Source organism: Triticum dicoccoides, chromosome 5A, assembly GCF_002162155.2.
Source record: "Triticum dicoccoides isolate Atlit2015 ecotype Zavitan chromosome 5A, WEW_v2.0, whole genome shotgun sequence".
NCBI lineage: Eukaryota > Viridiplantae > Streptophyta > Magnoliopsida > Poales > Poaceae > Triticum > Triticum dicoccoides.
Window position 1 is genome coordinate 79,228,067 of NC_041388.1, and position 18,161 is coordinate 79,246,227.

The 18,161-nt window shown below is 44.3% G+C and overlaps 1 protein-coding gene across 1 annotated transcript in view; it reads left to right on the top strand.

Moving 5' to 3' along the window:
* Positions 1-14,127: 14,127 nt before the first annotated feature.
* LOC119299459 (disease resistance protein RGA4-like) overlaps positions 14,128-18,161 on the top strand; it is a 5,096-nt gene continuing 1,062 nt past the window's right edge. The window contains exon 1 of the mRNA XM_037576687.1: positions 14,128-15,199. Within this exon, the coding sequence (XP_037432584.1) occupies positions 14,334-15,199 (866 nt within the window). The 5' untranslated portion in view covers positions 14,128-14,333. The remainder of the gene's footprint in view (positions 15,200-18,161) is intronic.

Here is an 18,161-nt window from a genome sequence, read left to right on the forward strand (position 1 = left end):
AGATACAAGTCATACTGCTTACCAGCATGTCACACTTTGGTTCGGCAATATTGTTGGATGAAGCGGCCCGAACCACATTACGCATACGCTTATGCGAGACTGGTTTTACTGCCGTGCTTTGCACACAGGTGACTAGCAGGTGTCAATTTCTCCAACTTTAGTTGAATCGAGTGTGGCTACGCCCGGTCCTTGAGAAGGTTAAAACAGCACTAACTTGACAAACTATCGTTGTGGTTTTGATGCGTAGGTAAGAACGGTTCTTGCTCAGCCCGTAGCAGTCACGTAAAACTTGCAACAACAAAGTAGAGGATGTCTAACTTGCTTTTGCACGGCATGTTGTGATGTGATATGGTCAAGACATGATGCTAAATTTTATTGTATGAGATGATCATGTTTTATAACCGAGTTATCGACAACTGGTAGGAGCCATATGGTTGTCGCTTTATTGTATGTAATGCAATCGCCCTATAATTGCTTTACTTTATCACTAAGCGGTACCGATAGTCGTAGAAGCAATAGTTGGCGAGACGACAATGATGCTATGATGGATATCAAGGTGTCGCGCCGGTGACGATGGTGATCATGATGGTGCTTCGGAGATGGAGATCACAAGCACAAGATGATGATGGCCATATCATATCACTTATATTGATTGCATGTGATGTTTATCTTTTATGCATCTTATTTTTCTTAGATCGACGGTAGCATTATAAGATGATCTCTCACTAAATTTCAAGGTACAAGTGTTCTCCCTAAGTATGCACCGTTGCGAAAGTTCGTCCTGCCGAGACACCACGTGATGATCGGGTGTGATAAGCTCTACGTTCACATACAAGGGGTGCAAGCCAGTTTTGCACATGCAGAATACTCAGGTTAAACTTGACGAGCCTAGCATATGTAGATATGGCCTCAGAACACTGGAGACCGAAAGGTCGAGCGTGAATCATATAGTAGATATGATCAACATAGTGATGTTCACCATTGAAAACTACTCCATCTCATGTGATGATCAGACATGGTTTAGTTGATATGGATCACGTGATCACTTAGATGATTACAGGGATGTCTATCTAAGTGGGAGTTTTCCTTCATAATTTGATTAACTAAACTTTAATTTATCATGAACTTAGTACCTGATAGTATTTTGCATGTCTATGTCGTTGTAGATAGATGGCCCGTGTTGTTATTCTGTTGAATTTTAATGCGTTCCTTGAGAAAGCAAAGTTGAAAGATGATGGCAGCAATTACACGGACTGGGTCCGTATCTTGAGGATTATCCTCATTGTTGCACAGAAGAATTACGTCCTGGAAGCACCGCTAGGTGCCAAACCTGCTGCAGGAGCAACACCAGATGTTATGAACGTCTGGTAGAGCAAAGCTGATGACTACTCGATAGTTCAGTGTGCCATGCTTTATGGCTTAGAACCGGGACTTCAACGACGTTTTGAACGTCATGGAGCATATGAGATGTTCCAGGAGTTGAAGTTAATATTTCAAGCAAATGCCTGGATTGAGAGATATGAAGTCTCCAATAAGTTCTACAGCTGCAAGATGGAGGAGAATAGTTCTGTCAGTGAGCATATACTCAGAATGTCTGGGTATAACAATCACTTAATTCAACTGGGAGTTAATCTTCCGAATGATAGTGTTATTGACAGAATTCTTCAATCACTGCCACCAAGCTATAAGAGCTTCGTGATGAACTATAACATGCAAGGGATGGATAAGACAATTCCCAAGCTCTTCGCAATGCTAAAGGCTACGGAGGTAGAAATCAAGAAGGAGCATCAAGTGTTGATGGTCAACAAGACCGCCAGTTTCAAGAAAAAGGGCAAAGGGAAGAAGAAGGGGAACTTCAAGAAGAAAGGCAAACAAGTTGTTGTTCAGGAGAAAAAACCCAAGTCTGGACCCAAGCCTGAGACTAGGTGCTTCTACTGCAAGCAGACTGGTCACTGGAAGCGGAACTGCCCCAAGTATTTGGCGGATAAGAAGCATGGCAAGGTGAACAAAGGTATATGTGATATACATGTTATTGATGTGTACCTTACTAATTCTCGCAGTAGTGCCTGGGTATTTGATACTGGTTCTGTTGCTAATATTTGCAACTCGAAACAGGGACTTCGGATTAAGAGAAGATTGGCAAAGGACGAGGTGACGATGCGCGTGGGAAATGGTTCCAAAGTCGATGTGATCGTGGTCGGCACGCTACCTCTACATCTACCTTCGGGATTAGTATTAGACCTGAATAATTGTTGTTTGGTGCCAACGTTAAGCATGAACATTATATCTGGATCTTGTTTGATGCGAGACGGTTATTCATTTAAATCAGAGAATAATGGTTGTTCTATTTATATGAGTAATATCTTTTATGGTCATGCACCCTTGAAGAGTGGTCTATTCTTTTTGAATCTTGATAGTGAAGATACACATATTCATAGTATTGAAGCTAAAAGATGCAGAGTTGATAATGATAGTGCAACTTATTTGTGGCACTACCGTTTGGGTCATATTGGTGTAAAGCGCATGAAGAAACTCCATTCTGATGGACTTTTGGAATCACTTGATTATGAATCACTTGGTACTTGCGAACCATGCCTCATGGGCAAGATGACTAAAACGTCGTTCTCTTGAAGAATGGAGCGAGCAACAGATTTGTTGGAGATCATACATACTGATGTATGTGGTCCGATGAATGTTGAGGCTCGTAGTGGATATCATTATTTTCTCACCTTCACAAATGATTTGAGCAGATATGGGTATATCTACTTAATGAAACATAAGTCTAAAACATTTGAAAAGTTCAAAGAATTTCAGAGTGAAGTGGAAAATCATCGTAACAAGAAAATAAAGTTTCTACGATCTGATCGTGGAGGAGAATATTTGACTTACGAGTTTAGTCTTCATTTGATACAATGCGGAATAGTTTTGTAACTCACGCCACCTGGAACACCACAGCGTAATGGTGTGTCTGAACGTCATAATTGTACTTTACTGGATATGGTGTGATCTATGATGTCTCTTACAGATTTACCGCTATCGTTTTGGGGTAATGCTTGTGAGACGGCTGCATTCACGTTAAATAGGGCACCATCTAAATCCGTTGAGACGACTCCTTATGAACTATGTTTGGCAAGAAACCAAAGTTGTTGTTTCTTAAAGTTTGGGGTTGCGATGCTTATGTGAAAAAACTTCAACCTAATAAGCTCGAACCCAAATCAGAGAAATGTGTCTTCATAGGATACCCAAAAGAGACAGTTGGGTACACCTTCTATCACAGATCCGAAGGCAAGACTTTTGTTGCTAAGAATGGATCCTTTCTAGAGAAGGAGTTTCCCTCGAAAGAAGTGAGTGGGAGGAAAGTAGAACTTGATGAGGTAACTGTACATGTTCCCTTACTGGAAAGTAGTTCATCACAGAAACCGGTTCATGTGACATCTACACCAATTAGTGAGGAAGCTAATGATGATGATCATGAAACTTCAGATCAAGTTACTACCGAACCTCGAAGGTCAACCAGAGTAAGATCCGCACCAGAGTGGTACGGTAATCCTGTTCTGGAGGTCATGTTACTAGACCATGACGAACCTATGAACTATGAGGAAGCGATGATGAGCCCAGATTCTGCAAATGGCTTGAGGCCATGAAATCCGAGATGGGATCCATGTATGAGAACAAAGTGTGGACTTTGGTTGACTTGCCCGATGATCGGCAAGCCATCGAGAATAAATGGATCTTCAAGAAGAAGACAGACGCTGACGGTAATGTTACTGTCTACAAAGCTCGACTTGTTGCGAAAGGTTTTTGACAAGTTCAAGGAGTTAACTACGGTGAGACCTTCTCACCCATAGCGATGCTTAAGTCAGTCCGAATCATGTTAGCAATTGCCGCATTTTATGATTATGAAATTTGGCAAATGGATGTAAAGACTGCATTCCTGAATGGATTTCTGGAAGAAGATATGTATATGATGCAACCTGAAGGTTTTATCGATCCAAAGGGTACTAACAAAGTGTGCAAGCTCCAGCGATCCATTATTGGACTGGTGCAAGCCTCTCAGAGTTGGAATAAACGTTTTGATAGTGTGATCAAAGCATATGGTTTTATACAGACTTTTGGAGAAGCCTGTATTTACAAGAAAGTGAGTGGGAGCTCTGTAGCATTTGTAATCTTATATGTGGATGGCATATTGTTGATTGGAAATGATATAGAATTTCTAGATAGATTAAAAGGATACTTGAATAAGAGTTTTTCAATGAAAGACCTCGGTGAAGCTGCTTACATATTGGGCATCAAGATCTATAGAGATAGATCAAGACGCTTAATTGGACTTTCACAAAGCACATACCTTGACAAAGTTTTGAAGAAGTTCAAAATGGATCAGGCAAAGAAAGGATTCTTGCCCATGTCACAAGGTGTGAAGTTGAGTAAGACTCAATGCCCGACCACTGCAGAAGATAGAGAGAAAATGAAAGACGTTCCCTATGCTTCAGCCATAGGCTCTATCATGTATGCAATACTGTGTACCAGACCTGATGTGTGCATTGCTATTAGTTTAGCAGGGAGGTACCAAAGTAATCCAGGAGTGGATCACTGGACAGCGGTCAAGAACATCCTGAAATACCTGAAAAGGACTAAGGATATGTTTCTCGTTTATGGAGGTGACAAAGAGCTCATCGTAAATGGTTACGTCAATGCAAGCTTTGACACTGATCCGGACGATTCTAAATCGCAAATCGGATACGTGTTTATATTAAACAGTGGAGTTGTCAGTTGGAGCAGTTCTAAACAAAGCGTCGTGGCGGGATCTATGTGTGAAGTAGAGTGCATTGCTGCTTCGGAAGCAGCGAATGAAGGAGTCTGGATGAAGGAGTTCATATCCGATCTAGGTGTCATACCTAGTGCATCGGGTCCAATGAAAATCTTTTGTGACAATACTAGTGCAATTGCCTTGGCAAAGGAATCCAGATTTCACAAGAGAACCGATCACATCAAGACGCTTCAATTCCATCCGCGATCAAGTCCAGGTGGGAGACATAGAGATTTGCAAGATACATACGGATCTGAATGTTGTAGACCCGTTGACTAAGCCTCTCTCACGAGCAAAACATGATCAACACCAAGGCTCCATGGGTGTTAGAATCATTACTGTGTAATCTAGATTATTGACTCTAGTGCAAGTGGGAGACTGAAGGAAATATTCCCTAGAGGCAATAATAAAGTTATTATTTATTTCATCATATCATGATAAATGTTTATTATTCATGGTAGAATTGTATTAACCAGAAACTTAGTACATGTGTGAATACATAGACAAACAGAGTGTCACTAGTATGCCTCTACTTGACTAGCTCATTAGGAGAATGATGGTTAAGTTTCCTAACCATAGACATGGGTTGACATTTGATTAACGGGATCACATCATTAGGAGAATGATGTGATTGACTTGACCCATTTCGTTAGCTTAGCACTTGATCGTTTTAGTTTACTGCTATTGCTTTCTTCATGACTTATACATGTTCCTATGACTATGAGATTATGCAACTCCCGATTACCGGAGGAACACTTCGTGTGCTACTAAACGTCACAACGTAACTGGGTGATTATAAAGGTGCTCTACAGGTGTCTCCGATGGTACTTGTTGAGTTGGCATAGATCAAGATTAGGATTTGTCACTCCGATTGTCGAAGAGGTATCTCTGGGCCCACTCGATAATGCACATCACTATAAGCCTTGCAAGCATTGTAACTAATGAGTTAGTTACGGGATGATGCATTACGGAACGAGTAAAGAGACTTGCCGGTAACGAGATTGAACTAGGTATTGAGATATCGACGATTGAATCTCGGGCAAGTAACATACCGATGACAAAGGGAACAACGTATAGTGTTATGCGGTTTGACCGGTAAAGATCTTCATAGAATATGTGGGAGCCAATATGAACATCTAGGTTCCGCTATTGGTTATTGACCGGAGACATGTCTCGGTCATGTCTACATAGTTCTCGAACCCGTAGGGTCCGCACGCTTAACGATCGGTATTATGAGTTTATGTGTTTTGATGTACCGAAGGTAGTTCGGAGTCCCAGATATGATCACGGACATGACGAGGAGTCTCAAAATGGTCGAGACGTAAAGATCGATATATTGGAAGGTTATATTCGGACACCGGATGAGTTCAGGGGGTTATCAGATAAATTCCGGAGAATCGGTAGGTTACCGGAACCTCCCGGGGGTTATTGGGCCTTATGGGCCCAAGTGGAGGAAGAGGAGAGGTGGCCAGCTAGGGGGCGCGGCCCCCTAGCCCAAACTGAATTGGACTAGCCCCCCCCTTCCTTCTTCTTCTCCTCCCCTTCCTTCCCCTCTCCTACAAGGACTAGGAAAGAGTGGGCAAACCTACTTGGAGTACGATTGCCCCCCCTTGGGCGTGCCTCTCCCCTTGGCCGGCCCTTGCCTCCTCCCCCTTTATATACGGAGGTGGGGGGCACCCCAAAGACACACAAGTTGATCATTGATCCCTTAGCCGTGTGCGGTGCCCCCTCCGCCATATGCCACCTCGATCATATCGTAGCGGTGCTTAGGCGAAGCCCTGCGTAGGTAGCAACATCATCACCGTCAACACGCCGGCGTGCTGACGGAACTCTCTCGTGAAGCTCTGCTGGATCGGAGTTCGTGGGACGTCATCGAGCTGAACGTGTGCTGAACTCGGAGGTGTCGTGCATTCGGTACTTGGATCAGTCGGATCGTCAAGACGTTCGACTACATCAGCCGCGTTCTCATAACGCTTCCGCTTACGGTCTACGAGGGTATGTGGACGATACTCTTCCCTCTCGTTGCTATGCATCACCATGATCTTGCGTGTGCGTAGGAATTTTTTTGAAATTACTACGTTCCCCAACAGTTACTAGATCTTAGGATTATAATTGTACATCAAATTGCTTCTCGCGGAAGAACCAAAAGTATCACATGCTACTGTTTTTCTTTCCTGTGAAGTGGATCGTTAATCCTTTGCTCATATTGCTTAGTGTAGAGTCCAATGATATGCTTTGTGGAATCTAGTCGATGATATGCTTTAGTGTAGAGTCTGGTCACATGCTTATTAGTGTAGAATCGAAGGAACTATTAATATTGTAGATAATCCATATATACTTATTAGTAGAATTCATGATTAATTAGTACAAATGCATAGTGATGTGTCTTTTGATAGTGTAGAAATCTAAACTTAATAGAAATATATTTGCAAGAGTATGTGCGAGGCTATTTATTAATTGATATGTTTTTCTTATTCAGAAATTGCCAAAGAACCTATCTGTGAGTTATGATATCGAGCCTGGTGAAGAAGGCTCAGCTAGACTACGCCTTACGGGAAGGGGCTCCGTCACCACCTGTACTTACCGCATGGACACAGACGGTCACACACACTTAAACTCGGTTGGGTGGAAGAGATTCCTCGTTGGCAAGAATCTTCATGTTGGACAGGCCATCCTAATTACTATCAGGAACACCCACCGCCCAGACTTGAGGATGATGGTCATCGTCGATATCATCTAGAACTACATATGTGTGTGTGGCTATATCATCTAGAACTACATATGATGATTGTCGTCGATATCATGTAGAACTACATATGATGATAGTCGTCGATATCATCTAGAACTACATATGATGATCGTCATCGATATCACCTAGTACTGCTTGAGGATGCATGTTGAGTATATATGAAATTGTTATCTAGTACTCCCTCCATTCCAAATTACTCGTCGTGGTTTTAGTTCAAATTTGAACTAAAACCACGACGAGTAATTTGGAACCGAGGGAGTACTACCTAGTACCTATAATGCTTTATGAAATTGATATCTAGTAGTACCTAGTATCTGGAAATTGCAGTTTACTGAAGCTGAAACGGGGTAGGAAGCCGGGGGAAATGATGAAAGATATAGCAGTAGCATGGGGCTAGGAAATCGCTACAGCTAATTAATAGTAGCACGTTCCGAAAAAGCGCTGCTGATATAGTCAATAGTAGTAGCGCGGGTACACACCGCGCTACTACTAACAGTTAGCTGTAGCGCCTTATTGGTAGCGCGGCTGCCCGCACTGCTGATAGCCTCAAAACCCGCGCTACTACTAGGATTTCCCTAGTAGTGTATATTTACAAGAAAGTGAGTGGGAGCTCTATAGCATTTCTAATATTATATGTGGATGACATATTGTTGATTGGAAATGATATAGAATTTCTGGATAGCATAAAAGGATACTTGAATAAAAGTTTTTCAATGAAAGACCTTGGTGAAGCTGCTTATATATTGGGCATCAAGATCTATAGAGATAGATCAAGACACTTAATTGGGCTTTCACAAAGCACATACCTTGATAAAGTTTTGAAGAAGTTCAAAATGGATCAGTCAAAGAAAGGGTTCTTGCCTGTGTTGCAAGGTGTGAAGTTGAGTAAGACTCAAAGCCTGACCACGGCAGAAGATAGAGAGAGAATGAAAGTCATTCCCTATGACTCAGCCATAGGTTCTATAAAGTATGCCATGCTGTGTACCAGACATATTGTGTACATTGCCATGAGTTTGGCAAGGGGTACAATAGTGATCCAGGAGTGGACCACTGGACAGCGGTCAAAATTATCCATAGGTACCTGAAAAAGACTAAGGAAATGTTTCTCAATTATGGGGGTGATAAAGAGTTCATCGTAAAGGGTTACATCGATGCAAGCTTTAACACCAAACAAGATGACTCTGAGTCTCAATCTGGATATGTATTAAATGTGGGAGCAATTAGCTAGAGTAGCTTCATGCAGAGCATTGTGGACATAGAAATTTGCAAAATATATACGGATTTGAATGTGGCAGGCCCGTTTACTAAACCTCTCTCACAATCAAAACATGATCACACCTTAGTACTCTTTTGGGTGTTAATCACATGGCGATGTGAACTAGATTACTGACTCTAATAAACCCTTTGGATGTTGATCACATGGCGATATGAACTATGGGTGTTAATCACATGGTGATGTGAACTATTGTTGTTAATCACATGGCGATGTGAACTAGATTATTTACTCTGGTGCAAGTGGGAGACTGAAGGAAATATGCCCTAGAGGTAATAATAAAGTTGTTATTTTATATTTCCTTATTCATGATAAATGTTTATTATTCATGCTAGAATTGTATCGATCGGAAACCTTAATACATGTGTGAATGCATAGACAAATACCATGTCCCTAGTGAGCCTCTACTTGACTAGCTCATTGATCAAAGATGCTTAAGGTTTCCTAACCATAGACATGAGTTGTCATTTGATAACGGGATCACATTATTAGGAGAATGATGTGATGGACAAGACCCATTCGTTAGCTTAGCATAATGATCGTTCAGTTTTATTGCTATTGCTTTCTTCATGTCAAATACATATTCCTTCGACTATGACATTATGCGACTCCCGGATACCAGAAGAATATCTTGTGTGCTATCAAACGTCGCAACATAAATAGGTGATTATAAAGATGCTCTACAGGTATCTTCGAAGGTGTTTGTTGGGTTGGCATAGATCGAGATTAGGATTTGTCACTCCGAGTATTGGAGAGGTATCTCTGGGCCCTCTTGGTAATGCACATCATAAGAAGCCTTGCAATAAAGTGACTAATGAGTTAGTTGCGGGATGATGTATTACGGAACGAGTAAAGAGACTTGCCAGTAATGAGATTGAACTAGGTATGTGGATACCGACGATCGAATCTCGGGCAAGTAACATACCGATGACAAAGGGAATAACGTATGTTGTCATTACGGTTCGACCGATAAAGATCTTTGTAGAATATGTAGGAACCAATATGAGCATCCAGGTTCCGCTGTTGGTTATTTACCGGAGAGGTGTCTCGGTCATGTCTACATAGTTTTCGAACCCGTAAGGTCCGCACGCTTAACGTTCAATGACGATTTAGTATTATATGAGTTATGTGATTTGGTGACCGAATGTTGTTCGGAGTCCCGGATGAGATCACGGACATGACGATTCGATGATAGTATTTGGACACCGGAAGTGTTCCAGATAGTATCGGATATTTATCGGAGTACCGGGGGGCACCAGAACCCCTGGGGGAAAGGTATGGGCCACATGGGCCATAGGAGGGGAGCACACCAACCCACAAGGGTGCCCGCCCAAGGAAGGAGGCCAAGTGGGGAAAGGAAAAAAGAAGGGGTTCTCCCCCCCCTTTCCTTCTCCCCTTCCTCTTCCCTTTTCCCTCTCCGAAAATATGGAAAGGGGGAGCGAATTGGGATAGGAACCCAAGTAGTATTCCTCCCACTTGGGGGGCCCCAAGGCTGCTCCCCTCCCCCTCCCACCTATATATACATGGGGAGGGGGCGCCTAGAACACAAACCAACAATTGTTAGCCGTGTGCGGTGCCCCCCTTCATAGTTTACGTCTCCGGTCATATCTTCGTAGTGCTTAGGAGAAGCCCTACGCGGATCACTTCACCATCACCGTCACCACGTCGTCATGCTGACGGAACTCATCTTCTTCCTCGACACCTTTGCTGGATCAAGAGGACGAGGGACTTCATCGAGCTAAACGTGTGTAGAACTCGGAGGTGTCGTACGTTCGGTGCTTGATCGGTCAGATCTAGAAGAAGTTCGACTACATCAACCGCGTTGTCAAACGCTTCTGCTTTCGGTCTACGAGGGTACGTGGACACTCTCTCCCCCTCTCATTGCTATGCATCTCCTAAATAGATCTTGCGTGAGTGTAGGATTTTTTTTTTTGAAATTGCATGCTATGTTTCCCAACATACACAACACCGAAAAGACCAAATTAATGCAAGTTCATACATCAAGTTCATACACACTTATTCTCATAAAACAACATACAAACTCTCTGGCTAAAGCATTTAAATGCAACAACAAATGCGATCAGGATTGCAACTAAGGTAACAATTGATCCAACAACATAATGATACCAAGCCTCACTATCAATGGCATATTTTCTAATCTTTCTAATCTTCAAGCGCATTTTCTCCATCTTGATCTTGTGATCATCGACGACATCGGCAACATACAACTCCAGTTTCATCACCTCTTCTTCAATTCTTTACAATTTTTCTTTTGAATACTCGTTTTGTTTTTCAACTAAATTTAACCTCTCGACAAGAGGGTCGGTTGAAATTTTCGGTTCACATACCTCCTAGATAAAAATATCTATGTCAACTTGATGGGCATAATTTGTCATAAACACGAAATGCAACAAATAATTATAAAAGAGGATATAGCGCATCCGAATCATAAACCGAATAAGGGCCGACGGGGATGGATATCAAAACCATGCCACTATATATAACAAACAACGTACGGGTAAGAAAATTATACAAGTAACTATATATCTAAATCACATGAACATGATCTTTTTTATATAAAAAAGATAATAATAAGAGGCTCACCAAGGTGGTGCCGGCGATGGGATGGTGCGGGTGATCGACGATGGTTAGGACGGGGACGAGAAGGCACTAAGTAAACCACGCCTACATATGCGAACTAGGAATTAATTTGAGCTCAAATTGATATAAATCAAATAAACTACCACACATAGTTACTCCCAAACTAAAACCCACAAATCACTATACTTATAAAGCATTGCAAGAACAGAGAGCTCTTGGATGGATGGGGGGCCTTCAAATTATTTGGATAGACAAAGTTGTATGTTGATAACATAAGTGGTATCACTATACTTCTAGCAATGAGAGATGAAAAGACAAAGTTGCTAACCTTTGTGATCACTTGGATGGATGGGGGGCCTTCAAATTCTAACAAATTTTGGGCAAAATGAAGGATGAGCTCGAGCTTTAGGGAAGAACTGAGAGCAGAGGAAAATAGGAAGAACAGAGAGCTCAATCGCGGGCTGGACGAAGGGTTTATATAGGAAAACCTTTAGTCCCGGTTCATGACACAAACCGGAACTAAATGTGATCTTCTAGTACCGGTTCGTGTCACGAACCGGGACTAAAGGGACTGGTGGGGCCCCATCCTACCACCACCTCTTTAGTCCCAGTTCGGAGCACGAACCGGTACTAGAGGTTCAACAAGAACCGAGACTAATGATGACCGCCTGCCTAGCCGTTGGAATCCGTTTATAATCTGGGACTAATGTATCTCACGTAAAGTAGTTTTTCTACTAGTGCATGATACCTCTTATGTTATCTCCACTATGGCCAACCATATAGTGGCCACACATGCATGCACTAAAATTAATCCAAATTAATGCATCAGTTTAATTTGGATAGTTTTGTAAAGTATGCGATACATTCCCACTCATACTTGCCTTGTTTGATGAGATTTCAAATTTAAGCCCTGTAAATCGAAATGGAAGGAATATACTCCCTGTCTCCCTCCGTCCTTTAAAAAGTGTACTTCCAAATTTGTTGGAAAGTCAAAAAAATGTTTAGCCGTGTTTATACAATAATACATCAACAATTATGCCATCAAATTAGTAGTTTAAGTCCTGGTGTCCGCATTTATAATGGATTTATTTTAGAATTTTCGGTGATGCACGTTCAGTGGGAGGAGACATTCCCGTCGACTACAAGGCGCCCACGGTGACTTTGTAAAATCTCAAGATGATATGCCGGCTCAGTCTATCGAAGGTGCTCATAAGGGTATGTGTGTGTGGGTTCATAGGGGTAAGTGTATGCGTGTTTATATGAGCGTCTGCGTTTGTACTGTGTTCAAAAAAATTAGTAGTATTAGATTCATGGTAAAATATATGTTCATCATATAACTATTTCGTTTCACAAACATTGATATATTTTTGTACAAACTCAATTAAGCTTTAAAATAATTTAACCCTCCAACAAAGTTGAAAATCCATTCTTTTAAAGACGATGGGAGTAGGTGGCTCGAAACGATGAAGGTCCGACAAGAGTAGTGTCGCTGAATGTGCTAGTTTCACCAACCACCCTCGAATAGAAGTTCCTCAACTAGTGCAACCACTCTGGAACGAACCACATCATTTTACTGAAATCAAGCGTAAAGCACCTAGTACACCTTTTTCAATGCAATGGTGTTTAGATAAGATGCTAAGTGCATTAAATGGCTTAGCAATTAAAGTCTCTAATGTATAGGTGCTTAAATTTTTTTTGCTAAGCTTGCTTCATTTAATTAGCTATAGACTTAAAATTATCTTTCCATTTAGATACACACGCTTAACACCGTTTCTTTCTGGATCACCAGACTAGTCCTTTTTTTCTTAATTAACTTGCCACATCAGACTTTATGTCTATGTGACAGACTTAACACTTGTATATTATGAAGCATTAGGAGAGGCCATACACACACACTCTACAACATTTAATGCAGTCAACAAAATCGCCTCATTACCAACAAAAATAACGCATCCCATGAAAAAAGTAACTTATCTTGATAATGTGAGGTTTGGTTTCCAGTTAAAAGAAGTGATGTTTGAGTGCTTGACCCTAGTAACCAGGTTGTAGCCGTATAACAACTTCCACTAGTACTACCCCCAACCTAGTTGTTACTATCTTCGTACGGGTATATAACTTATTTTTTATAGTTAAATGAAAGGTCAAAATTTAAACCAAACTACAAAGAGGACTAATAAACCAGAACGGAGATAATAGAGTAGTTGGTTACTGTGACAATTGACCTAAAAATCATCTTAGCTGGCGAACGTTTGTTGGGAGGAGTGGCATTTCGACCGATTTCGCCAGGGGGGCAACTTTCTTAGGAAAACATGATAGTTCCTTCAGAAATAGAGGTTTTTTGTTTAAAACTGTCATTGTTTGATTTCGCAAAGCAGCTACAACTAATAGGAAAAAGTGTTCGCTTGTCATTCCCTCCTAGTGGACCTTTGCCAGATGACATTACCATTAACCTAACCAAATAGATAACTGTTTTTGAACGATATATCCATCATATTTTTTGGGAACATGACATATATATCATTTTTATAAGGACCAAGGGAGAGGATGCGGAGAAGTCTTGGCGTTAAAACTCGGCCTTGTGGTAGTACCCCCTCGCTAAGAACACTATTCGCAGTCGTCGCCTATGCGCCCTCTGTAGTCTGTCCTGTATTCTGTGTACCCGTCCCGCTGCTGGTGTGAGCTTGTGGTAGTGCCCTCCCTAAGGCTGCTATTTGCCGTCGTCGCCTATCCGCCTTCTATAGTCTACATAAAAGAAATGACTGTATTTCGTGCACACATCCCGCCGCCAGTGTTCATTTTTCCCACGGCCAACAAAACCAGTCAAGCAGGAGAAGGTTGCAGCGAGCGCAGTCAGTGAGTGTACCGCTCGGCCGGCGCTGCACTAGCTAGTTGCCGGCCGATCAATGGAGGTATGCCGTGATGTCGCATCTGCCCTAGCCAAGCTCCACCAAGTGATCAGTGACGACAAGAAGCTGGAGACGAAGATGAGAACTGGCCTCCGAGGAATCTTACTCGATATGGTCCATTTGAATGCCTATATCGAGGAGAACTCCAAGGGGAGAGAGCAAGGGCCTGCACATGAGGCTTGGATCCTGCAGCTTCAAGACTTGGCGTACGACATCGAAGATTTCGTTGATTCCCTCTACCGGAAGCCGAAAGAGAAGTTCCCTCTCCGGGCTGTGCGGATGATCACAGCAACTGATCCCCGACCTGAGTACGGCGATGAAATCACAGCCTTCCAGGAGCGCACGGCGAGGCTGGAGGCGAACAAGCCGAGCTTCCCCGCATGTACCGGCCAGAGTGGCGCAGCTGCTCAAGCTGCGTCTGTGCTCACTGCTGGTCCATCCATGTCCCCAAACGGAGGCACCCACACTCCTTCGACTTCAAGGTTGCTGTCCAGCGACCACGGCGCATCTCCTCTTGTGGGCATCGACCGTTTCAAGCAAGATCTCGTAGATCTGCTGAAGCAAGTCGAAGGTGAGCCCAGAGAGCTGAGGGTGATCTCCATCCTGGGGGTTCGCGGCGTCGGGAAGACTGCCCTCGCAAGGGCAATCTACCAAGCCTGTGGCACTTTCGGCGACCAGGAGCCGTTCGACTGTCATGCTATGGTCATGGTACGGCCTGACGACAATGAGGCTTCCGGGAGCAATGGCGCAGCGGAGCTCTTGAGGGAGATCCTGATACAAGTTGGCAACGTTGCAGGCCAGATCTCCAATACTTCTGCTGCCGAGTTGGAAAATATTCTGCGGAAAGACCTTGAGCACAAGAGGTAATACAATTTCTCCCCACGATTTTCTATTTTGTGTCTTGATTTTTTAACGTATACTGTATTTAGTAAACGCATATATTCGCTGACCATTTACAATTTCTCCCCATAGTTTCTTAATCTAACAACTAGACAAATTACCCTAAAAAAACAACTAGACAAATTGACGACGCAGATGGTTACTGCGGAAGCGTGCAGTCAGCTAAAAAAATTTGTGTACTATTTACAACCGAACCTCCACTTCCACGCTATAAATCCCCAAATCCATTTCATACATGAGATTGATCCGAAGGTGTCCGGACGTGTGCGAGCGGTCCGCTACGTCGGATTTGCCCACCTGAAACAGCTTCTCTTTTTTTTCCATCCTCTCTCTTGTGGGACCAACCACCTAAACAATCATATGTTTGTGTCTTGACAATTTGGGAGACATAATTGTGTGCAAGAATAAGAATAAGCAGGTGCTCAAAGGGGACATGCCCGGACATCATTGACGCATTTGGTTGCCCACAAAATCGCAATCACGCCCGCTGTATGCAGCATCATTTTAGTGTTTGGTTGTTTGGTTACACGTAAGTATTGTTGGGCCTGCGTGACACACATCCGGGCTTGACTCTCTGAAAACGGTCGAGCCGGCAGTTTCCAGCGATGCTATAGAGCACACATGGGTGACTCGCTCGGAACATGTTAGCACATAATCACCAATCCTTAATCATGCCGCCGCCTGCCTCCGTGAGCCCATCTCCGGCCTCGAGGCCTCCGCCGCAGCGCCGGGCCGCAAGTCCACCTCTGCTGGTGTTGTCGCCGCGCGGTGGCAGCCCCTTCCTCCCGAGCCTCGGCCCATCGCCGCGTGGCAGCCCCTTCGTCTCGAGCCCCACGCCGTCGCCACGCGCCACCGCCTTCACCCCGAGCCTCAGGCCTCAGCCATCTAGCAGACGCTGCGCCCGACGCCGCCGCACTCCGCCTCGAGAACTATGAGCTCCGCATCACCAACAACGACCTTGTCGGCCACTTCGCCATGCTCGGCGGCAACCAGGCCTCCGCTGTCGCACTGGCTGAGCAGCTCCGCGGCCTCCACCTCGGGCAGATGCAGGTGCAGGTGCAGGGCAAGGCCATGTCGTGCGCCTCCAGCCTCCACCGCTCGCTCTCCGCCGCCGAGGACACCCGCCTGCTCGACCCGCTCTGCCTCGGCTCTCACGTCGCCCACGCGCTCAGCGCGCTCTACCTCGGCTCCCATGTTGCCGCGCGCCTCGGCTGCAGCTACGTGGCCCCGGCGCTCCGAGGCAGCGCTCGTCCGGCAGCTCGACCCCCTCGCCTCTGCCATGACCGCGCTCTACACCAAGCTGGACGCGATCGCCAACCTCGAGGAGTCGGCCCACAAGCTGCGCCAGCCTGTCCTGGCTCCGCACCTCCGCGTCCTTGACCTTCTTGAGTTCGGCTCAAGGGAGACTCGACGGACGGCCCGGCTTGGCCCGCGGCGGTCTCGGTCGACGCGTTCGCCGCGAGTATCTTCCGCATCACAGCCTCCAAGTCTCCAACCTGGCCTCTGTGGCCTGGCACGTGGCCCTGGTCATGCGTGCGTCTTCCCTGGCGCAGCGATTTCCTCCTGCACCGCCCGTGCGCTTGCCTTCGCCCCGGTCCGCCTCTTGTCGTGCCTCGTCTAGTTGTTCGGGCGTCGTTTTCTTCTTCTCCTCGCCGGTGTCCCTTGCTCTTGCCTGCGCCGCGGCGAGCTCGAAGGTCACCAGTGTCAGCTCCTCTATGCTTTAGAGATGGGATGGACGCGCGCAGACGACGTGCTCTGCTTCCGTCGTATCGCGGCAAGTTCTGAGGTGTGTGGTTTAAGTGCAGTGGTTAACTCCTAATACCCATGCATGTATGCAACCAAACGCCGGGTGAAAATTGCTTTAACGCTGATAAGATCCCATATGCAGGCAATCAAACTACCTTACAACGTCGTTTTCTGCCTCGTTTTTTCTTAGCCAGGCCCTGCCCAGCCTGGCTCTTTTCCTCCTCTCAACCAGACCCTGCTCACAAAGTAACCAAACACGTCCCACGTTATAGTTGCACATTAAATTGGATTCTTTTCACATTGAGAGAAATATATTAGTGAAGATTGAAACAATGGTTTGAACTGGTCTAATTCATAATTAATGGCTCAACAATTAAGTTAGACCCTTGCATATTCTACACAATTGAGCCAATAATTGCATTTATCTCCTTTCATCTACAATAAAAATATTTTCAACAACCCCTGATACTGGCCATAAGTCGGTCCTTTTGTTGCATCACCAGGATATTATAAGCTATAAACATGAAATATGTTATCTTTTCTAGGTAGCTAAGCACTTTACACACAAACTTATAACCTCAAACAGGGTACTCTAAGATATTGCTATGTTGCTTTTCCTTATTGAATTGTAAGAACTTAGAGTAAATGGCCGCAGCGCATGGCAAATCAAATACTTTCTCTATTAGAAAATAATTCCTTTGTAAAGAAATATAAGCGTGTTTAGATCACTAATTTAGTGATTAAAATGATTTGTCAAAGAAATAGTCTTCTCCGACAAGTATTTTGGGACATACGGACTAACTACAAGGATACAGCCAGCTGAATGGATCAGGAAGCAGAGTTTGCCCAAAATGATAACTGGTCGACGATCACATTTTCGTCCTTCCCCGCGAAACCCTGTTTTGCCGTTGGATCTCCTACTATCACGGATCTTAGCGCAATCATGTCGCCACATTGGCATCATGGAACCTTTCGCGTAGGCGCCGATCCAGTGAACAACCTCGGCTATCTCTCCCCAAAATCTCATATTCCATCTCGCCCACCCAGAGATGTGCTCCCAGTCGACCAATGTCTCCCAACGAGGTGTTGCGGCGGCAGTCGCGGATCCCAGTGATTCCGGCGTTTTCTCCATGCGTGCGGTGCGGGCGGGGGAGGGCTAGGCTCGATGCGGTGTTGGTG